General features: G+C 40.1%; 1 protein-coding gene across 5 annotated transcripts in view; it reads left to right on the top strand.

Moving 5' to 3' along the window:
* PTPRT (protein tyrosine phosphatase receptor type T) overlaps positions 1-24,509 on the top strand; it is a 475,551-nt gene that overhangs the window by 295,045 nt on the left and 155,997 nt on the right. For all 5 annotated transcript variants that reach the window (XM_076352439.1, XM_076352436.1, XM_076352438.1 and 2 more), the window contains exons 8-9: positions 13,645-13,941; positions 15,316-15,425. In XM_076352439.1, the coding sequence (XP_076208554.1) occupies positions 13,645-13,941; positions 15,316-15,425 (407 nt within the window). The remainder of the gene's footprint in view (positions 1-13,644; positions 13,942-15,315; positions 15,426-24,509) is intronic.

Here is a 24,509-nt window from a genome sequence, read left to right as displayed (position 1 = left end):
GTGAGAGGCAGAAAAGGCCTTGACTGTGTGTCAGCACTGCTCAGCAGAAACGAAAACATCCCTGTGTTATCAACACTGGTTCCAGCCCAAATCCAAAATGTAGCCCCGTACTAGCTACTGTGAAGAAAATTAACTCTATCCCAGCCAAAACCAGCACAGAACACCACTGTGCTTTAAGCTCTTGAATGGTACTACAAGTTAGTAGTGGAAATTATATGCTGTGTTTGTATTTATAAGTGGTGATAAATTGCTAATCATATCAACAATTAGCAAGCAGCTCACCTGATAGAAGGAAATGTAGTCACATAGCTTCTGCAGACTGTCACTTGCTCAAGGACAAATAATGTGCTTCATAGGAAAGATGCTAGCTTCAGCCAGAATAATTAGGGAAAATGTAGATGAGAACTGTATGTCTGATGGAGTTACCCTCCACTGTTGCTCTCAGAGGGCTCTCTTGAAAATCAGATCTGTAATGGATATTAGGCAGATTTGAAAGAAAAATTGAAACATGTGACTTTTTAATCTGCTTTTGATGTTGCATTCAGCTGCTTTCATCTCAGAGGATAAAAGTAATTGAACAATAATCCCAAAGAGAGTCAAATACACAAATCAATAAACTGCTCTCACAGGAGAATTTATTTTGATGAATATACTGGTACCTAACACTTCCCCAAGCTGTTAGGTTTCCATTAGGTGGTCTTGTGCTCTTTAATACAGATAGTGATGTCTAGATTGGAGAACACAGACAATGAATAAGGCAGATACACTCTCTGAATATCACAAAACAAGAACAGCTTTTTACCTCCTTTGATTGACATCCTAAATCTTAACTGAGTGCTGAGAGACAGTTACTGTCTTTTTATTTTTGTGTTCTTTTGGGAAGTATAATGAAAGCAAAGGGCTAGTGCTTGCATGAGACGTAGTAGTAATGTAGGCAGCTGTTAGGCAAGCTTCCTCTGTCGAGCATTTTCCTGTCTTGGCTGTGATGTGCAAAGGAATTTTGGGTCCTTTGTATTCCTTTTCTCTGCAGTGTTTTCCAGTGATCGTGGATCTTATATTATTTTTTTTCTATTATTATTTATCTTTTTAACAATTTCATATGCATTCTTTAATAAATATTTTGACAGTCCCCCTCACCTTTGCGTGAGGTGCTATGATAGCCATATAAAGAAAGGGAATCCACGTTCCAGGTTCTTAAAGTCTAAATATGAAAACAAGTTGAACGTTACTCTCTTGTATATAGCTTTGACTAGGTTTGACTATGCAGGGAGTTTGCACCAGAACATAAATTAAGCCCCTTTCCATAACCCAGCCTGTGATGCAAAGAGAAAATACCAGGAAGGGTTGGAGGTGGAGCAGGTGGTATGATCTGTTGCCTGAAACTTCTATGGTCCTACGTAAGGACCATCTCTTTAGGGCCTGTCAAACTTTGTCATTTTGGCTGAAGATCTTGAAGGTCAGCAAACCTCCAGCCTGATGAATGCTTTGGAAATCTTCAACCATTTCCAGGAAGGAGATAAAGGGAACATAGTTTTTGCTCATGCTTATTCAATTTTTAAGCTTAAGCCTACATCTTCTTGAGGAAGCAATTGATGTATCTCTAAGGCTAACCTTTCCCTCTGGAGTGTGGGCGGTTTTTTGGGGGGTTGTGTTGTTTTTTTGTTGTTTGGTTTTTTTGGGTTTTTTTTTTCCCTCCCGTCAACATGAAAACCCACCACAATCTGTGTGATTGAATTAGATGAAATGGAAAAATTGTATTCCATGTGTCCGCAGTAGAAAGTTCACAGATAGTAATAGCTAAATTTTCAAAAGGCTTCAGTTGCTCTAAGTTGCTCTTATCCTGTCCAAGGTTAAATTCAATATTAGAAGTGAGAGGATCCTTAATCCTCTAGCGAAAATGGTTTCCCTGCTGTACTCAGTCAGTCTGGAGGAGAAATCTGCTGGACTTGAACTTAGAGCTGACGAGATGTGTTGGCAGAAGGGAAATGGGGAAGTGGGTTTAGAAAGGAATTGGGAGAAGAAGGTGGGAAAGATGATTGTGTAGGGCAGCTGGGCTTGAAGAGCAGGAGAGGGAGCTGGGATGTCTTTTAAGGATGAAGGAGGAACATATGAGCAAGGTCTAAGACTGAGACCCAGTGACTGACAGGGATCAGGAACCCAGTCTGATGAGGAGCTGCAGTCCTTGAAGGAGGGTGGATTGGGATGGACTGGCAACTCAGACTGGAATAAGAAGTCTTAGGAGCAGATGTAGTTGAGGACTTTGAGTATGGAGTAAGTGCTGAAGTGACAAAAAGACTGGGCTGAAGTAGGCAGAAGAAACAGTGATAGTGGGGGGAATGGAGCAAGGAGGAACAAAGGAGTAGAACAGGTGGTCGGTAGAAAATGTTCTCATCCGTAAGCAAAATTAAGTCTTGTGATTATTTTGCTACCCACTGGCACAGATGAAGACATAAATGGCTGCAATCTACTGCTGTCTGCTAGTCAGACCATTAGTTAGTTCACTGAATTGCCAGGCTGTTTTGACACTTGCATCTGTTTTACATTGAGCTAAAGGTGTTTTGTGTACTTGGGGGAGGCAGCGCTCCTGTGGGGAAGCATACTATTTCGATATAGTAGTCCATGGGGAAGAGGCACAAAGATGCTTGGGTACTGTGATGGTCAGGCCTGAACGTGTGTGTGTGTACCCTTTTACCCTTGAAGGGAGGCTTGGGCTGCCGTAAGACACCGGGATACTGAAGGGGTTAGATGGGCTGTTTTTGAGTCCCCTGATACCATAGACAAAATTCTCTACAAGTCCTTGGGCACAGTGCATAGGCACAAATAATACAAAATTCACATTGTGCATGCAGCCTTAATTCTAACTGGACCCAATACTTGATTGCTTCACTTGGTAGCTGTAATGCTCTTGGATTTTAAGTTTCATAGGAGATTTTCTGAAGATTAAAAGGGAAGAGAAAATGGTTGTATCTGTAAATCTTGAGTGAGTAGAGCTGAATGGATGCCAGATGGAGATCCCTGACGTTTCTAATCTTCTGCTTCTTGAGATAAATTATAACCATCTAGGGAGCAAATGCTAACACATCTCCGTTAAGAATATGGTTATTTTAATAGCAAAGCAGTAACTATTTTTTCTCTGCCCTTCTTTCTTGCCCTCTGCTCTGAACAGAAGGAAATCATTAACAGCTGGAGGAGAACCAACCATCAAACTGACTTTTTCAGCACTTGTTCTAGGTAGGAATATTAGAGGAAAATGAAATAAGAAACAGTATTTTCCTTATATAAATTCAGTGGTATATTAAAGGAACAAAAATGTGTCTCACCATAGGTGCTCTTACCACTTGCAGACCTGTGGTGCCAAGCTGTGGCAGTAGTTATTGGAATGTTTCAGTGACATATTAACAGACCTTTTCTTAGAAACTCTTAGCTGTCCTTAACACACTTTCAGCAAATGGATTTCCAATAAGCATCTACCTCCTTTCTCCTCTTTCCATTTCAAAATAAACTCTTTCAGGGCACAGTGGTGCATTTGTGTGGAAATGGCTTTGCTGAGAAATTGAAAGGCAGGGTCTGGATCGGTTCCCTGCACAAGCTCTGCAATATCCCTGAAAAGTGTCATGATCTGTATTTGGCGCCCAGAGCATTGCTTAAGCTAGCGAGGGGAAAACTAATCTCTTGCGCTTTCATTGGCAGCACTGTCTCATAGACTGATCCTAATGGGGTGGAAATGAGCTCAGCTGCCTAATTCTGTTAAAAACATAGGCTTTTTTTCACACATGAATGCTCATCTACTTCCTTCTAGCCTTGTTGTTAAAGCCATGGCAGCAAAGAATCAAGCCATAGTTGCCGAAAACAAAACACACTGCTTTTTTTTCCACTTCAGTTCTTTTTTTTTTTTTTTTTTTTATATGCAGTAAGAAATGGCCCGTGCAAGAGACTTAACTCACCCAGAATAAAACATTCTAAAGTATAAAGATCTTGTTGTGGACGAATTAGACTTTCCCTAATTTTTAGGGCATGACTAACTAACTTGCTCATTAGCATTGTAATATTAAGTAGTGCCGTAAACCTTGTTTCACTGTCTGTTTCAGAAGCCAAAGTTGAGGGTAATGCACCCCCAGAACCCGATGAGGCTCTTTGCAATCCAGCTTCACTTCAGCTGTGATTGCCGTGCTAGCAGACAGCCCAAGATCTTCCACGGGCTGGCTTGGTGTCAGAGTTATTGGTTTTAGTAACACAAAGCTCTTTGGTCACGGTAAATGTAATTTCCTAGCTAGTGGAAGACCAGTTCCCTGCTGCTACCTATGAGAGATGAAGAAAGTAAGCAGAGCTGTAAATCTGCCTCTACATTTCCATGTCCCTGTAAATGAGGACATGACCATTTTCTGTCATATAGACAGTCCGTTGCTATGCCTGTACCTTTAGGTCCATTAGGGTTGACCTTCCTGTGCTCGTTAAAACCAGGACTCAGGCTTTTAGTTCCAAGATAAATGTATAAGTAGTACAGGACTTTGTAGGGAAACTTAAAAACTGAACACCAACATGCTTTGCATGGCTATCGGTCTTTATTACGTCCTTCATCTTTTTGCCTCCTGAAGACTGCAGAAAGTTTCCTCGTGGCAGACTTTAGTTTCATTCTCTGAGGGAGCTATAGATGTTCCTCAGGCAGAACTGGCTGTGGGGAAGGGAGGATGTGTGCATGAGTGTGGGCACAAGTTCATGCAGTGATGTCCCCTGGAAGTGACTGCCATGACTATTAATTAAGTTGTGCTAATACTCTTGTAAAACTGTAGCTGGCTGCTAATCGCTTGCTTTGCTATGCAAATGAGCTGAGAAGTGGCTTAAAGGATGTGTTCAGGCCTGCACAGCAAACAGGGATTAGGGAATGGGAAGTTACAGCTTTCTGTTAGAAGATAGTCTTGAGCAAAAGAGAACAGGGATAATTTGATATTCTTTGGTGAACAATCCTACTTCTTGGGGGTTTGTTTGTGGGTTTGGGGGGCTTTTTTGTTTGTTTTTTAAACAGCAAAACCAGAAGTTCCTCAAAGTTTATGAAGCAAGCGATCTAAAGTTCCCCTGGGGGATTTTCCTGGATAAAATCACCTCTGCTGTGAGCCTAGTGTAGAGTTCACCAACTCCTTAGCCTTCCTGTAGGAGCAGTACCTTGGCTATCGCAGATTCATGCCTCCTGCAGTGTGGAGCATGGAACAGTGACCAAAGCCCGATCATGTCTGATAATGGAAACCTGTACTCGTACAGTGGGGCCATGTGGCAGCAGGGAGATTACAGGTATTAGGAACAATTTGGAACCATTTAGAATTGAGTTGTTTTCTGAGCAGGCAATTAATCCAGTTGCCTTTTAAAAAAAAAAGAAGGTTGCTGAGTTTAGAAAGGTATACTTGGGCTAAAAGAAAGACTTGGATTTCAATGAGACTTTTAAAAATGTGTGTTGGGGGTATTAACAAGGCTGCTGTAATCCTGATGCTATGGCCTGTATGTTCAGATTACACTAAGAGTCCTAGCTGTGTTAGAAGCTACACTCTCTTTATAGGCTTGACGGTGTTTCTGAAGAACTGGTCTATCTGTGTTTTCTCATACATAACGCCTGTATTGAAACCCTTTAAGAGTATTTTCTTAGTGGCACGCTGATCAGCTATAAATGGTCTTAAAGTGCTGGTCCTGCCCCTCACACGCTGCTCTCCTCGCATTTTCCTCTAGCATAAAGTTATTCTGCTTTATTTTTGTTTGAGTCAAAAGTGCAACCATATCCTAGGAAAAGGGCAATTATTGGGCTAAATGCAGTGCATTGGTTTTGTTCAGAGCAAACTTTTATCTGTCCTCCACTCTCCCAAAGAGTGTCTATAACCTTGTGAAATGAACATTTGTTCAAATATGTACATTCATATAATAGCTAACCATCCATGGCATTAATGGCATTGCGTTGCTGACTTCAACACCCTAGTGGAAGGAAGACATGAGCATGAAATTAGAATTAAACAGCTGGTCATAAATTGTATCTAGACCCTTCTAAAAATGTGTGTCTGGAATACGTTGCAACCAGTACTCAACTGCAGGAATTTGAAAGTCTCTTGGTCTAGTTAAGGGAATAACTGGGAAAAGAAACTGGTTGACATAGAGTTACAGTCTCTGTCATCTTTTCCGCTAGCTGAATTTCCAACCACCCGCTCCTGAGGACTCCCTGTTTGTCTAATCTTATTATTAAGGTTATGACATATTCTACTTTGCTCTAAGTAATTATCCTTTTTTTTTTTTCCTTCTGCCAATATGGCATGCTGTAGAGAAAATCCCTTTAGATGTCATCGGGTACAGGGAATCAGCTAGTCCCCATCATATAGAGATTCCTCATGAATGACTATCCATAGCCAGTGAAAAAGGGAGTCGCTGCTGCTTCTGAATCTTGAGAAAAATGGACAAGCCTCAAGTGGTTTAGGGCAAGTAGGATATTTCAATAGTGCCCACAAAGCCAGTGTTTCGTCAACTGATAGCTCCTTCTGCTAGATCTAGAAGTTAAACTGGAAATTTTAACTTTTTTTTGTTTTTGAAAGACAGGCTTCCCAAAGAACATAGAGAATTTATCTTGCAGATTGCACAGGCATAAAAGGAAGCCACAGTTACAAATGGGGGAAAGCCCATCATCAAGAGCAATGCTTTTCTCTGCTGCTCAGAATAATTCAACAGACCCATGACTGTGTAGAGGAAGGCTCTCTTTTACCTACTATTTTGATTACCTTATTTATTTTTATGGAGATAATTTATGTTCTGTCAGAAACTAGCTTATATGTTATTCTAATCTCTACCACTTATTCCATTTGAAGATAACAGCAGAAGTACGCAGAGGTAATAAAAATAAATGCACATGCGCGATAGTAAAAGAAATAGTTAAATATTTTATTTATACTTAATAAAATAAATTCGTAAAAAACACACGTTTTATTTTTGCTTGACAAAAAACAAGTGGTTTACCTGCTTTGTAATCTCACTTTCATTAGCATATTTAATTATGCTTTTTTTTTTAATCATCAAATGCTCAGTAATGTACATTTTGTTCCCAGCCATGGAATACCACTGCTATGTGTATCCATGATAGATGTTTTTAATAAAACCAGTAATTACCCTTTATTGTTGTTTTAAATTATTATTTTTAAATTTGTTAGGGAACAATAGTTTTAGGTACAAGAGGAAGAAAGCTTTCATTTTACCATTTCATAATATAATGAAAAAAATCAATTTAAACAGATGCTAATAAACCTTTTTTAAAAAGTAGTGTTTAATTATCTTGAAGTTGTTTACAAGTGAAGATTTGGCAGCTCCTCTCTGGATGTAAGCTGGAGCAAGCACAGGTGGGTAGTGCTGTGCCAGGCGTTGGTAGCAGTCTGCGCTAGCGGGTTGTGGTCCTGCTTTCCGGCAGGCTTTGCTTTTCCTGCGACCTTGGGCACGTGCCAGCGTGTGGACTTCTAGTCCATGAGCGTGACAGGCACATTTTGTAACAAACTGAAAGGTCTGCTGAGTTTCTCAAATGTCAGATAGATCTGGGCTCAGTTTAAAGGCATTTGGGTTGATTTTTCTTTTTTTTTGTTGTTTTTGTTTAACAAGGTTGAACTATGAGATTAGAGGATGTTTCATGGGTTTTGTAATGTATCAAATATTTTCCCTTTTTTTAAAAAAAAAATCTTGGGTTTCTTTCAGTGCAGAATTCAAAGTAAAATTTGCAACTGAAACAAAACCAGATCAATCAAAAATGAAGAAAATGTGCTGGGAGCTGAAGTAAAATGATCGTGTTAACTGTAGAGAGAGCTCAGTTCCTGGGTTATCTAAGCACATACTCCTCTATCTATCTATCTATCTATCTATCTATCTATCTTTTATAATAGATTCATCTGTGTGGCAGGGCTCCTCCTTCTTCGTTGCTCAGAGATTGCCATAAAATAGCCTATTTTAGTTCATCAGCCATAATGACACCTATTTCTTTGTGTATGACTTGGGGTTTAGTTGATTGTAGGTATCTCAACAAACAGGTTGTTTGTTCTGTGGTGATTTTATTGTATCAGTCTCACTCCTTTTTTCTCTTTTCTCTGTTGCTAGTCTTCTCTCAGATCATGCCTTTCTGTATAATTGCCTGCTTTCAGCTTTGTCTGCACTGTCTTTGGACCAGTGATGATATCCGAACTGGTTTAAAAAAAATAAAAATTAGATCCAAATATTAGGGAGATGTTCTTTCTGCAGAAAAGGGCAAAGCCAAAACACTTTCACAGTATTGGAAGGCTAGTGAACTCTGTTTAATCAGTGTTTTTATCTGTCACGTCTGAAAAGGCATTTACACCACATTCAGGCTCGGAAGGCATTGAAATATGATGGGCAGCAGCTGCGTGAGTTGTGACGCTCAGCAAAGGAACTCTGTCACAGAAAGACATGCTGCGCTTCAGGGATGGACAGAGTTGTCCGTCATTCTGAAATATCCACGTACAGGACATTGATACGGAAGGTGTTTATAGAACAACTCATCTGTCAGAATCTCTCTGAAGAGATGAACAGCCACACTGTAGAGTCGGTTGTTTTATCCTGAACCGTCACACACACTTGAATTGTGCATTTAAGGCAAACCACTTGAATGCTTTTGCTCTGTTTATCTTGCTACTTTTTTTGATAGTAGGTATGTTTCCCTCGACTTGTTTCATCCTATGGAAATTTAAGGAGGAAGAGGAGGAATAGGGAATAAAGGCGAGACAGAGAAGGCTTCAGCTGTAATCTAATACCTGGAGTAAAATCATGTCAGACAAATTACTGTTTGGTTTACCATCTGTAGAACAAGAACAATGTCTTTGAAAAACACAAAGGAAACAGCCTAACTGCTGATTCACCATCATTAGGAGTTTTGTTGCTGTTGCATGAAAAGTGGCTGCTGTCTCAATTTATTGTGGGGGTGAAATATTCTATGAAGTTCTCAACCATTCTGTGATGCTACCAAATTTGAATATGGCAAATTAAAATGAATTTAAATATATTCTGGGCTACAGAGAGAGGTCGTACCATGTTGGTACTTGGGAGAACACAAGTTTTGGTCTTCTTATCAATTACCAATGCACCCGGTCTTCCCCTTGTCTCCTCCCAGTCTGCCTAGGAGGATGGGATGGAGACCTTACTGGGGTGCCCAGATGTTGGTTGGGCTGCTCTGGTTGAAGTGACTGGCTGATGACTCAGGTGTGGGTGTGTTGAGGGGAAGGCAGGAATGAGACTCTCACCTATTTTCCTTCTCTTTCTGTATCAGAAGACGTCAGTTCGGGACTCACAGAAAGCTGCTGCACTTGTCACGCTCATTTTTCTTCGCTTTGTGCGTTCTCGATCTCTGTAACCTACTGCTGGGAAACAGAATTTAATCAGTGCACACCTGCACTGCTAAGAAGCTCTGCCTCCTGCTCTCCGTAGGGTCAGGAGACACGGGCATGGGGTCTCCGACAAGTACGGACATCTTCCGCTCAATGTCATGTCTTTTCTGACAGCAAGAATTTCTTGCGATTAGGCTCCTGCAGCAGGTCATCAACCTGGGGGCAACAGCTGATTGTCTCTATTTAACTTCACTGCTCAACTTGAGCTTCATGTTCAAACCCCAGTGCTTCACCGTTGCTTCCTTTCCTCTCTGTTCTTCTCTTCACGGAGGGGTATGAAGCAGAGACAGTTGTTATTAATAATCTAAATCAACCTTTGCCTTTCTACACCTCACCTTGAGCAAGAAGACTACAGTGAACAAAGAGATCTGTAACACTCAACAAGGAAAGAGCAAAACCAGCCATAGAAGTCAACTTTTCTGTAAAACTGTGATAGCAGAAAACATGTTCTCTGAACATTGCAGGTCACTGTTGGGTCAAAAATATCTGCTTACCTGGACTAAGGACTGAGAGCACAGCTGAAGGATCACTGGGAGAGTTTGTTTCCATGAGGTCCACTTGTACATCACAAGTGCTTCAGAAAGATTCCTGGCCTGCTGAGTGTTTGCAGCAGCCTACCAGAGTAATGACAGGTATCGAAGCATCAGTGGGAGATGCGGTATTAAAAATACCGTTCAGTCCTTGATTTTGATGTGAACTTTCAAAATGTAATTAATAGTGCAACCAGGCTGAAATAAAAATGCAGCATTTGCACAGTGAAATCCCAGAGACTGCAATTTTCTTTGCATGGCTTCAAGCCTAGTTTTAATAGCTCGGTGGCAGCTGTTTCATTGCTCCTGCCTCTTAAGAATTTCCTTTGGTTTTTCCAAGGTCTCAGGACACTTAGAAAATTTTACTTTGGTTTATGAAGGTTACACTGGTGTCCTTTTATATATGATCTCTTAAGTATTCAAATTCGGCTGGTCTGTTTCTGTCTTGCTTTGGTAGGTATTTTTGTACAGCTGAAGTTGAGATACATGTTAGCAGCTTTTCTTACACTAGCCAAGTGCAAGGTTAATAATTTTCAAGTTTTTTCTTGTGTTCTTTGGAAGCTATAATTCCAAGAATACAAAAATGGAGCAGCTTGTCCGGTTTCAAATATTTACCACTATTAGAGGATTGTAGATCAATTATAAACATTTTTAGTTTTCTTGTTTCTTTTTGGGGACAATAAGTCATTACAACATAATGAAAAATGGGTGATGTTAGACAGTAGACTCCCAGGGATAGGTACTACAGACCTTTTGAGACTGTATACTTAACAAAGCTAAAATGTGGAAGGAATTAAATGCAGAAGGTAGTAGGACCACTGTCCTTTAAAAACAGCAGTACAAAATCTCCTCTTTGAAAACGAGTTTCAATGGCTTACGCTGCAGAGGAAATCAGTGTGGCAACAGGAAAACATTTTCAAAATTACATAGTCTCAGTGTTCAGAAAAAGGAGATTGAAACCAAGAGAAGGGAGCCAGAAAGAATATAAAGGTTTCCAGGTCCAGCTTCTATTTGTTGATTTAATTCCAGTTTGGTTTCTTCCTCTCTGAACCTAGTTTAAATAGCTTTTACTTACTTACTTATTCCCCTTTTGCTCAAAAATCTAGAAGGCCATTAGATGTCAAGTCTCTGCACCTGCTGTCAGAGACTCCTCAGGCTATGGGTATTTCTGAAACCTGCATCCCCTTCCTGCTTTCATTGTGAACTACAGCATCATGATCTCATTTTTCCACTGAAAAACCTCACATTTTAGGATTATTAGCCTTGGGAGAATGTGGTATGTTCTGTCACTGTGCAGTGGGGTCTGGCCTGTGTTTGGAATCTGTATTTTAGTTTCTCACTTTGTAACTCAAAGTCATCTGCAGTTAATAGGCCAGTTACTCTATTGAAAAGATTGTGTTGAAAAACTAAAGAAAGGCCTCAGGATGTATCTTAGAGCATTTACAGTAAAATTTTTGAGTAGAATTAGAAACTGGTTGATGAAAGGCAGCTTCCAAGACTTACAGTTTTGGGTAAGAAAGGGAAAAGGGCAAATGTGAACAAGATGAGAAAGCAAGCTGAAAAATGCAGGTAATCTTCCATAGTCCAGGTTTTGGACCCACTGATAAAGTCAGCACATCTGACATCAATAAACCAAACACCCTCTAATTACCCATTCATTCCATAACATGACTGACTTAAAGAAAATAACTGTAATTTAAAAAAAACAGTATAGCATTAACACGGAGGTTAATTGCCATCTTCAGCTGCATCATTGTCTTGGCATGGAATGTTTTTGCCATGTCTCAGCCACATTCTGGGTTGGGATCTGGAGTTGATTACTTGGTGTAGTGGAGAGTTCAGAAGGACAAGCATCTGCTTTTGGTTTTCTTTCCTTTCGATGCATCTTGGAGTGAGGCTTGTGCTTACCTTTTAGTTTCAGAGGCTGAAAGATTTCACAGAACCATTCTTTTGTTCACCTTATTTATCTAAACAATTCATCTACAGAAATGTTCGTTTCATGGGTTTATAGGAAAGGAATGATTATCACCTAATGCTAAGCATATATGTGTATATTTATGCATACAAACTTTCTAATTCCTAAATTATAATTTTTTTGACACACAGTACTAAAGAATCTCATTTAAGAGGTGTTTTCTGGATGCTAAGGGAATGACACGACTTACGTGGAATCCTAAACCAGCTCCTAGCTTTACACCCCAGTCCTTTAATATCCATCATATTTCAAAAGCGTCTGCATGTGTGTGTATCTATATAAAGATTCAGAATAGTGTTCATTCCAGAAGTAGCTATTTTCCTATTGCCAGTCACTAGGGTTTTTTTAGAAGTAATATGGAATATGCTGGTTGTTATAGTGTATTTTCTGCTTATGGATTAGTAGATTGAAGTCAGTATGACTGGTGCATGCTTTACTTTCAAGAATTACTTGAAGGCTTTTTCTCCACTTTAATGATCTTTCAAAGAAGTGTAACTACTATTTGGGAGTCCCTGTGACTTTTTTTGTTTCCATGAAAATGTTCTGTTCCTTTCATAGATTGAAATCGTGAGAGAACATGAGAAGTGGGCAAAACACTAAATTGTGCTATAAATCAAGAAACCCTGTGTGAAATTATATATTTTCTAATTACCTTGCTTAGATATATATTGAGAAAAAAAGCAAATGAGTTATACAAGTTGAAGAAATGTCAGATAAACAAACTCTGACATGTGTAGTATTATTACCATCTGACATCTCAAACACTGATTTTACTCACTCATCCTTCATTCTTTATATCTGCATGTCTAGCGGTGCATGCATTTATGTTTTACATAAAGGGCAGAGTCTGTAGTCAGAGCGTTTGAGTTATGTTGTTAAAAATAAATTAAGGAACAGCAGGTGACAATGATTCCTACACATGAATATTCAAACTGTACCTCAGTCAGATACTGTAGAAAGACTAATAAAGAGCAGTGAGACTTTGGTGGGGCCAAGGCGTTGATATGATCTGAAATAAAAGTTTCATTGGCATGAGGTTGAGATGACTCAGAAAACTTACTCAAGGAGTGGCATGATCTGCTTGTATGCACCGTTGCCAAAACATTCAAGAGTTTAAAAAATTGAGGGGGCAGTAGCACTGGGATGTTGGAAGTCTAACAGTCAGGCTCTTAATCTTGATTCTTACACTCCTGCGCTTTAGTCTCCGAGCAGAATGGGTTTAGGGTCGGCAGGAGGCTGTAGGGGCTACGTAGCTAAATTGAAAGCTGAGAGACTTGAGTTCATTCCTACTCTGGCATCCATTTCCTATGTATTTGCATCACCCGAGGCAGGACTCACCAAGGTATTTGGGCACTTCAAGCAGACCATCAACAACAACTACTTTTTTTTTTTTTTGAGTAAGAATGAAGAAAGTGTAACTTTCACACTACTTAACTGATGGGAATCATGCCGCCATTGTTGGATTCAGTGAGGTTTCACAGGAATCAGGAGCATGACCACTGTTGAGGGCCCTATGACAGGGGATTTTCAGTGAAAACTCAGGAGCTAGAATACATTTGTGGAGCTGACATTAATTTCCCTATCACTTTTACACTTTTACATTGTAAAGACAAGAACATTCAGAACTGTGAAGTACTTAGATACTCTGGCAATATGGAAGGAAGCATATTAACGGATGACTGACTTCTTTTAATGTCAAACTATTTAATTTTTTTTTTTTTCTTTGCTTGCTTCACAGATCCTGTCCATGGACCGCAAAACGTAGAAGTTGTTGATATTCGCTCCCGGCAGCTGACGTTGCAGTGGGAGCCCTTTGGTTATGTGGTGACCCGCTGCCACAGCTACAATCTCACAGTCCAGTACCAGTATGTATTTAACCAGCAAAAATTCGAGGCAGAGGAACTCATCCAAACTTCTTCCCACTACACCTTGCGAGGTCTTCGGCCCTTCATGACTATCAGGCTGAGGTTAGCCCTCTCTAATCCGGAGGGCAAAATGGAAAGTGAGGAGTTAGTTGTGCAGACTGAGGAAGACGGTAAGTTACGTTGGGTTTGCTTGCTTGCTTGCTTGCTTGGTTTTTTGGGGGAAGATGAATATTTTCAAGTTGCAAATAACAACATAAGCCTCTGTCCCATGAGACTTATAAATGGCTTCTCTGGACAGTGTGTGTGTGTTATGCAAGTAAAATTTGTAGGTGTAAATAATTTCCATTTCACAGCCATGTTCTTGAAAGGGCAGGGCTCCCTGAAGTGCTTGGAAATGACAAACGCCAGTCTGAGCAGTTACTGAACAGCAGTAGGTTTAATTCTATAGAAGTCATGTTTTGAACTACCCAGGACCCACAGAGCAGCTTTCTTTATCATATGGGCAAATGTAATCCTGGCATTTGTTGATTTTTCTTGTGCCTTCACATCACCATCCCAAAAAGTAGTATAATGTCTTCCTTTCCAGAGTGCAGCTTTTCTTAATGCTGGTATTCTGGACGTAGCATTTTATATATGTCTCGGAAGCTAAATTCATTTGGTGCTAAGTCTTTCGTTCTTGATACAAAAGAACTGTTTTCTGGAAGTACTGATGGAAAGCTTTAAAGTGTTACTAGCCCATCTGAGCTATTTCAGACCAAGGACTCTTACAGACTACGAGCCTCCGTTCTGTCTAATGTGTTACAAAAGAAGTGTTTGTCCTCTGCCAGAGCTGTAAGGAGTTGCTGTCCTGAGTCTCCCTCAGCTGAAAGTGGCTCTAGCAGTCCAGTATATCATATGGGGGAACATAAGAGGATGGCAGACCTTTCAGAAGAATGAACAGGGTTTTTATCAGGCAGGCTTGGGGGTGCATTTAGTTAGTTATCTTCCACAGCATTAAAATTTTGCTTGAGTAGGTGGATTTTTTAGCTGGCCTTGTAGCCATAATGAAATATAAATCTTACATTGTTACTTTACTAAGGAAATCAATCTTTCATATTGATAAAGGTGTGCAGTCCAGTAGCATCTTTATGCCAAGGTTCAATCTGGCTGTTTAGGTGGATAGAGCTTTGCTGTTGTGTTGGGTGGAGAAGGACAAATTAAATTCCCTGCTACTGCTATACTGTACTGGAATAAGGACATAATGAAATTAGCTTCATGTTTTTATGGATTCTGATTTTATTTATCATTTAGTGGTTAGATTGGGGTATTCTTATGTGAACCAAAGGTTGAGAATAGGCCTTTCATACTGATAGTACCTTGGTAATGGTAGTGCCTTGAGGTGTTTTTTTTTAATTATTATTTTTATTTTTTTTTATTTTCAGCTCTGAAATTCCTGTCTGGTGGCCTCTTGGTGTCTTCTGATGTGTGTGCAGCTGGAGCTGGTGGTAGCTTCTAACACAGTTGTTTTGGTTTTGTTTTTTTTTTTTTCTTCCCCCCCCCCGTAGTTCCTGGACCCGTTCCCTTGGAATCCATCCAGGGAGGACCTTTTGAAGAGAAGATCTATGTTCAGTGGAAGCCTCCAAATGAGACAAATGGCATCATTACACTCTATGAGGTGAGGAGAACAGATTGTTGTCAAGGAATACATGCCACAGGGCCCTTTTCGTATGTGTTTAAGCCAATCCTGAGCTCTGAGAGATTTCAGCAGGTGCTAAAAGAAGCCTGATTAAAATAGATAAGAATCTTCAAGATAGTCTGCTGCTGTCTCTGAAAAAGTTTTCCAGTTCAAGAAAGAGAAAAGATTTCTTTACCGATATTGGTGGCAAAATGAGAGCCATACATTCCCCCATGTCTTGGGTGTTCAATTCCTGCCCTTTTTTCCTTCTGCAGTATCTCCAAGGTCTGTTTTCTTTCCTTTTTTTCTTGAGGTAAACTTCTGTTAGGTTTTACACTTAAATACTGCAACTAATTCCTCTCTGTCTTTCCAATAGTCATAACACTTCCTGGCAATCTCAGCAGAATATAGCCATTAAGTCTTATCTTATAGAGTTCTTATTAAATCTTTCAATGATACATCCATCTAGCCCAACCGCTTTCCCCACCACCAAACAAAATATACAGCAGGTTATAGGATGGTCACTGACCATCCTATGCTGGATGGAAAAAAAAAAAAATTAAATGTGATTCTGGAGTGTATCAGATGAGATGTTTCTTGTTAAGGTAAGGAAGCGTTACTGTTGTCATGTGCTTCTGGTGAGACTGTACCCATAATGTCACCTACACCCAAATATGCGGAAAAGGAATGTAAAAGGAGGACTGCTTTAGAGGATTGTGTGAAGTGACAGACAGTCCTACAAGAGAAGGTAAAGGCACTTTTATTAAATAGCGGAAAGCGGTGCACCAGTGTTCGCTGAGCATGTTTCAGTTTATAGGTTCAGCATTTACCACAGTAAGATTAGAAAAAGTGAAGAAAAATTTTGCTTTTATGGTGATGTGAAAATCCTCACTGTGGGCTTGTGCAGCATTTTCTGATACAGAGGGGAAGAACCACTTTTTTTGCTTTCCCTTTTATGCTGGGAGAATGTACAAACTTATTTTGGAAAAGGAATGGGTGCAAGAAGCAGCTCTGCCATTGTCAGTGAGGTTCTGCTCCTTTCCTCTTCCTCAAGCTTCTCGGTTTGGAACAGCATGTCTTACAACATGTCAGTCCTAGATCTCCTTGCTAACACTGGCTGTCTCTAACATACTGATGGTCAAATGGAAAAAATCAAGCAGGTTTAAGACCGGTGAGCTCTTACACTACAGCATGAGCAAGAGACTGCAACTTTCTCCTGGGCTTGAATGTAACTGCATTTTTAAGGTCGTCTCTCCAGCTGGCTCACAAAGGGTAGGCTGAATTTGATACAGCAAGACTAAATAAATGAATAGAAGTTCCTCTTGCTAATTTTGTGTCATTTCAGCCAGGCAATAATCCTTGACTTAAGTAAGGGGTCATTTTCTGTTGGTCACTGTTGAGACACTTGTGGAAATCTTTGCAGGTTCATACCACCTGTCTGTACTAGAATAGGACTAACCCTTGCAATTTTATGGTTTTTGAAGGTGTACTACAGGCTATCCTGTGTCTGTGTAAGGAACTATGCAATAAAGCTGTCTATTTTTAAGGAATTAATCTGAATAGAATCGGTTGCAAATTCATTATTTTTTTGGCAACACAGGTGACCTATAATGGAACACATTTAAAATAATCCAAGTCAAACGATGGAAAAATAACTCCTTTTAATTTTTAAAGACGGAGTTCCCTACTGAAATATTGCCTTGGGCTCAGCTCATTGAAAGGGCTTCAGCAATCTGAGTAGCTTTTCTGCCTGAGCAGCTGCATAGAGATACTTTAATGCCTCCAGGGTAGTGATACATCATGGCAGTGCCTTTGCCCCTCAAGTCATATCATTGCTTGAGTCTCAGTGGAGGCACAAACAAATTTTTCTTTTCTGATAATGACTCTATGCATATTTGGCAGCTGAAGCCAAAGAGAAGTCAAGGTGAATTTCAAACTCTTCCTCCTTTTCCTCCTCCCCATCTCCAAAAGGATGAAAATCCAAGTGTTAAAAACACCAGCAGAACCAGAGTGCCTGAAGGTTGTCATGAATGGAAATGTTTTCCTTTCCTCTCCCTTCTTGCATGTGAAAATTCATACAGAACATTCCCATTCTCCGTGGCACCCTGAGACAAGTTCATTAGCTGGAGATAAAAATATAGGTGAGCAGTTACCCATAACCTGGAGAGATGGCCAGAGCATGCTCAGGGTAGTTGTCAGGCTGTTGAAATCCGTATCTCAAGCAAATACGAGCGCAAGTAACAGGAGATCCTGGTTTTTAAATTGCTCCGTAAATAGAGTACAGGTACGTGCACAGAAACATCTCATCCTGCTACGTGCAATTGAAGTTTAATCTTCCTAAAAATACTGAGAAACATCCAATTTGTCCCCGTAGTTGCATCTCTTGTATTGCTTGCTTAATCCCTAGCCTACTATAGATACTTAAACCTGCACCTTTGTCTCTACTACTATTATTTCAAGATTTCACGCCATGTGTCTAGCACCAAAGTAATTCCTCAGTAGTAATCACCGCCAAAGTGTTATTTTAGACAGGGTTCAGCCATATTTCAGTATCATCGTGGCCTTACACTGCTTTAACAGAGTTCAGCAGACCTATTGGTTAAAGAGGGGAAAAAAAGCTAGTGGTTAGTCTCTGATAGGTTTTCAGTTCTTTCCCGTGGCCTACAGTACCGATCCAGGTAGAAGCAGAAGGCTCTAATGACAACAGAAGAAAAAAGGTCAAACCATGAACTTGTGCAGCGCTACTCTAATGAGGTCTCTGTAGGGAGCACGGTTCCTGAAGCCCAGCACCACAGTGCTGCTCTGTCACCAGGAGGAGCCGGGCGGCTCAGTGATGTGCTGGCAAATTTGCAGCTATCTAGAAACACTGCACTTGTGTCGCTGTCATTAGGGAGACACAAACCCAAGAACCTACCAACATTTATTAAAAAAAATTCCCTGCAAAGTACAGATCAAGAAATGTCACTTTATGAGTTTGAGCTAGTGGTGTCAAGTTCTGCATTACACCTGGAAGTAACTGGCTAGATTCACATGTAGGTATCGTGCAAGTGACGGTCTCCCAAACTCCCTTGGGCACAAACCCTTCTAATAAAACCAAATAAAAAACCCTCTTCCTCCTCCTAAGTAATAGTTCCCTCCTTGCCATCACCTTCAAGATCTGATTCATTGTATCTGGATACTGTATTTTTTCCTCTAGTTCTGTTAAAAAATTTGTTTGTAAGCTTCTAAAATGCTTCCAAATAAACACGCTGTCTATTCTACTTACATCCGACTTGCTTTTCCTTGGGACAGGTTTTCTTCTCAGATCTCTAATCATTCTTGCAGTTCCCTGCCAGGCAGACTTCCATATCGCACAAATTGCTGTTGCAGTTTGCACGTGCACTTGCTTACATGCCAACTGAGCTGAAATTCAGCAGCGCAACCTTCAGCAAGTCATTTGGCAGCCAGAATCACTAATTTCGTAATGACTGAATACTTCTAAAGAGCCTAAACAAAATGGAAGGACCTTAATGAACCTTTTTGACTTATACAAGTCTCTTCTGATTGATATTTATCCTTCAAAATGCTATTGTAGCCTTTTAATAAAGGCAGCAATAGCCTTGCATTTAAAGCTGGTTTAAGAACCCCCTGCGTTTAGTTGGAGAATTAATTGTTTCACTGGGTACAGCCACAGCTGGATTTTTAAACAAAGGAACCTTCTAGATCCCCAAATCGGTATGTAATTGCAGTCTGTTTCTAGGGAGCAGAAACCTCTTGTTCAAGGGAACTTGGAAAGCTCCGGGAATTGCAAGTCAGTTAATAAGTATGCTGAAAAGATTAGGGTATGAGCCGTGTAGAAAGCAAGTGATGGTACAGTTCATTCTGGGGGTGTTAGGGGAGCGCAGCAAAGTAATAATATGAGCGTATGCCGAGTTAGTAGGTGTCAGTTGATCTGTCCAGTCAAGTAAGCCAGGAGGGAGATGCATAGGCTGCTGTTGCAAGTAAGCCCTGCAACGGAGATAAAGCTTAAGAGCTGTAGCTATAGTCAAGTCCCCAGGTAGCTTCAAGGTGTGTGGGTACTTACGTGAGACAAGTAGATCAATCTGTGTTCAGAAACACAGCTAAACAGCGATAATGGATTTTGCTGGTACATTGGTTTGGGTAGAATGCTCTACAGAGATGGTTTTGCATGACATTCATGAAAGAGGCGTTATTACAGCTGTCTCTCATAGCGAGCTGTGAGTGGCAGAAGCTAATAATGTTGTAATAAGTCCTGTCCTCCCTTCAGTCTCCTGGCAGACTGAAAGCACCACAACTTGTTGCATTTTTTTTTTTTTTTTTTACCAGTCCTGAAAAGCTGCTATGCTTTAAAATCCCTAATAATCAAATGGTGCTTATTATGCTTATGCCGTGTGGGAGTTCAGCTCCAAGGCCTTTGTGTACAAAGACATGCAACAAAGATTTATTTTTTTTTTTTTATCCTAAGTGTGTGTAAAGTCAAACCACCATCAAACAGCAGAAGGACCTATGCTGTCATTGGACTGCAGGAACAAGCAATATAATTTAAGGTCATGGACCAGCTATGGCACTTAAATTCTCCTGCTTTTAGATGACATGAGGTTGTGTGAAGTGTTTGTTCCATAACCCAAATTGAAGTGCTTCAGATACATGGGTGGACCCAGATATTTTGTGCAAGCTTGCATTTAATCTTGAAAATGTAAACAAACAAAACTTATTTATATCTGCACTTTACTGTTCATTTGGGCAGCTGGAAGCTTACGGGTACACTCAGTAAGTGATGCTGGCTTTCGCCTTTGTAGATACATTTTTTGTGTGTAATCTATTTCTCAGGATTGTCAGTTTTTAGAATATTTTGCCCTTAAAGAGGAAGAAGGAAAAAAAAAAAAAACACTTAGCATTCCTGTCTAAAATATTTGTCATGTAACTTGGGGGAAGGCACTGTTATAACGTATTGTAATCCTAGAAGCATTTAAAGGGTGGCTACAGTATATTCAGCTCCTTGGCTGGAAAAATGACTGTCAGACTGTTTGAAGTCCTTTCAATGAGCCATGCCTAAAGGCAATGTTTAAACAGCAAGCTGTCTTTTTAAACATTGTAAGGTGTAGTCTTGTAATCACTTATGTTCTCGTCTTTACGATTATTAAGTCCCATGTGGGTTGCACATGGGTCTTGGGAAAAATAAGGATGCATTTGCAGCTTCTAACTAGCTAGTTTTCTCAGTCGCTGTTTCTGAAATGCTGTAAATCTCTATTTGGATGCCAAGAATAATGATATAAGGGCCTTCCATACACAATTTCAGGTTTTTAATGGGATCCTTGGAGCCTAGTTCCTCTAATCCCAGTGGATTTGAGTTTAAATTGCACTTCAGAGGTTACAGATCCTCTTAGTTGCCATGTAAAATTGCAGTCTGTCCTTCATCATCTCTCCAGTTGCCAATATGCCATTTCTTCCCAATCACTTTGTTCACTTTTTCTCTGCAGGAGAGATCGTTACATGGAAACTGCCTCTTAGAGGGTCATGCATAAGGTCAATATTTGTGGGATGCACTGCCTGCATTTACTATAGGGTGGAAACAAATTTCTTCCACCTTTGACCGCTGAAAATGCATACTTATTATAACACAAAGCATGATTATCTGGTGTGATAGCTATGCATTGCATGGATATATGTGCATTTCTATTCATAGCCTTTTTTTAAGCTATTCATGAAACCTGACATTTTTAGGATAAAATTTTCCCTGCTAAAAGGTGTAGCAAAAAAAGGTTTCCTGGAAAAGCTGAAAGGGTTGGAAACTCAACTTGGCTTAGTCATTTGTTTGCTTATTTAAAGGCTTTTTTTGGTCAAGAACAGTGAAAAATGGCTCCCACAAGAAGGAAAGCAACAACCACGAAATCTTGCAACCAATTTATATAAAGCTCTACAGTCGAAATAGTAGAAAGATGACAATTCTTGGTAATTGCCTTCAGTGAGAAGTGGCTTTGAATGTTCCCATGAAAAATCAATCATGCTACAGCTTCTCAATTGCATTCTGTGGATGCACGATACTCCTGGGATGAAGCTTTCTCACTTAAGCTCGCTAAGTGTGCACTGAAGGAAGTCCATGCTACACACAGCTGGCTGCTGCATTTAGCTGAACATTAAGAGAACATTAAGGATACACTGTTAAGTGCTCAAAACCCAGGAAATGATCAATTAAGGATTGTATATTTGGTCGTAGCTTTATCACTCTTCTGTAGGGGCATTTGACAATGCAGTCTTCATGCAATTGGATATTACTCTCTGTTCATCTGCAGCACTAATGTTGTTTTCCTTTGACACCGGATTTATACGGTGTCTTGTACTGCAGTATATTGTTTGTCCAGAGTCCATGAAAGTCAATTACACGAAGAATAAGTGTTACTGCATCTCTACTATGTTGAATTAGAATTCTTTAATAATCTAAACTAGCAATGAAACTGTACGGCCATGTATAATCTGTTTAAGTTTGAAACTTTGTCAGCTCCTTAGTAGGCTGCGTCATCCTCTCAATTACATGGAAGGAAAGCTGTGCATATATACCCAGCTAAATTAGTTCTGTAGTTAACAGCTTTTTGTGCAGAATTGCACTGGAAGAGGGCTGGGCTGGCTGCAGAGAAATTGTTCTATTATATGCTTGCTGACTGTAGTATTTACTGAGGACTTGGTGGACAGGTTGGTTAGACACTGCCAATGTTCTGGGCCCCACTTAGTCAGGATCCAGGCCAGAATTTGGAAAATGGTGCTGATTGCACCGATTTATTACCTTTTTTTTTGGCAATTGAGAAGGGCGATAAATCTGAGCATTGCTTGCCTTCTTAGCAGGTTGGGATGCCATGTCAGCCACAGACCCTGTTGTTCTGTTTCTGGGACAAGGCAGGGCTTAGTGAGACAGCTTTCCGGTGAAATTTGAGGAGCACAAGGTCACAAGAAGTATCTTTTCTTTCAGCCAGCAGAATCCCAGAGAGCGCCCTTTTTCCATGCTGTTTAATAAGGTAATATGGCTTATAAGCTCCCTGTCAGCCCTACAGTTCTAGTACGTGCTTGAGTGACCCCTCCACCATACACAGGGCATTTAAGGTGGCTTATCTGATGCTGCAAGGAAAACTTAATTTACCTGTGCACAATAATATAGAAGCCAACGTATGCAGCTGCTGTTCTGGTGCAACAGGATGGCTTTCCTCCCCCTATCGCGTCTGGAAACATAAAATGCCGTGGCAGAACTGAAGTCGGCTGGAGCTGTGTTGATTTAAAGCTGATGTGGGGGATAATAGGAATTAGGCTCTGCTCTGTCTGTCTGGTATTTCCTAGGGCAATGACTCCGCTGGCTGTTCATGCTCCTGCTATCTCGGGAGGGCAGCGGCAGGGAGGATGCACCAGATGCAGGCTGTCTGGCTGTTTACTCAGGTGCTAAACCCTGTTGAAAAGAGCCTGCTATATCTTTGTTCCTGTTGTTTCTCTCCATCCTGACCCAATTAGTTTAACACAGCCTTAAACTTAGGAGATGTTTAAATGATTTCCTAATTAAGGATACTTTGCTGAATAAACACCTTAAAGAGCTTTTGAACAAACTTCTTCAAATTATATAGGATTCTTAATTGTGCGCTACTCACGCACTGTTACTTGCAAGATATACTTAACTCAGAAGCATTTGTTACTGATGCTCTTTTAAATCCTATGGTTTCCAGTAACATCTTGATGAGAAAATGAGAGGGTTTTTTGAGAAACTCAGATGTCTGGGGTTTTTTAAATGTATGACAACCTCCAGGTAAATAGTATACTTGTGTTATAAATCGTATGAATCAACTGTTTAAAAAAATTGCTTGATCAAGCTTTCCAGAAATAAAAGCATAATACAGTCCCTTGAGCACAACAATTTCTTTGATTATGTTTTTATTGTTCTTTTGAAGCCAATAGACTTGCAGCAATATAAATCCAATGCAAATGAGAAAAGATATTTGGCTACAACAAAGCATTTTATTTTTTTTTAAAAGGAAGGAACTGAATTATTTTAGTGTGCATGTTGGGCTCTTTCTAAGCCAAACTAAGTGATAGGAACTGAAAAAAAAACCCAAAACCTATTCTTTCTTATAACGAAGTTCAAATTAAAAAAATCCTTTTGTAGATATGTGAACATCTTGTCTTTCTGCCTTCCAATGCTTTATTTTCTTTTCCAGAAAAAAACCACAGTTTTGGTCTATTCTTCATTCTTCTTTCAGACATGCCCTTCATTGCTCATCCAGGAAAACGGTTGATTCTTAATCCCATTTCTTCCATCTAATCTTTTCAAGTGCCCGTGTACCTGTGCAGTTATGGTAATATCGATACAGCTCTTTAACAATGCCATATTCAGATCTTACAGTATCTTGCTTAAAAAAATGTGGTAGTTAACTAAGTTGAAAGCAAACTACAGATATGTGTTTGTACTTCCTTCCTAGATGATTATTTCCCTTTCATCTTAAGTATTGCTTAATTTAGCCAATAGATAGGATTGAAAAATTCAGAAGTGGTGGCTTTATCCTGTTAATTGGTGCCACTGAGGAACTGTGTAAAAGAGGAAAAGCCAGTCAAGGTGATGATCTCATCGCCTTCAAAAGGAGAAGATGCCAGTATTATGGTTCCTTTTGGGAAATGAATCTGATTGCTGTCCTTTGTGCATGTGTATTAGACCCAGTCTTTAACTATGATCCTGTCATCCAGGGGACAGGATGGGTTTGGGTTTAGTTTCCCGTGCCCTACTCTCATTACCAACCTCTGTCACTTTGAGGCCCTTGCCTCCCCTTTCGCCTTCTCTTTTTGCCTTCCCTGTTTGTTACTAATTTTTCCTGATTTCTGTTCTCCCTGCTGTCCAGCTGGCATTGCTGACAGCGAGGGTGGGACAGCTTTCAGAAGGATGTTGGCAGCTGCTAGGTTTTAGCACAGGAAGAACAACTTACTCTTCCTTTTGTTTCTAATTCAACTGCTTTTGGCTGCAATTGTGAAAAGCGACTTAGGGTGAGGCAGACACTTGACTTGGAAAATAAGCACAAATGGATAGTTTAAGATTCAAGTGACTAAAAATATGTGGTC

The sequence above is a fragment of the Aptenodytes patagonicus genome, chromosome 14 (genome assembly GCF_965638725.1).
Source record: "Aptenodytes patagonicus chromosome 14, bAptPat1.pri.cur, whole genome shotgun sequence".
Taxonomy (NCBI): domain Eukaryota; kingdom Metazoa; phylum Chordata; class Aves; order Sphenisciformes; family Spheniscidae; genus Aptenodytes; species Aptenodytes patagonicus.
The sequence above is the reverse complement of the archived record's forward strand: the minus strand, read 5'-3'. Positions and strand labels throughout refer to the sequence as shown.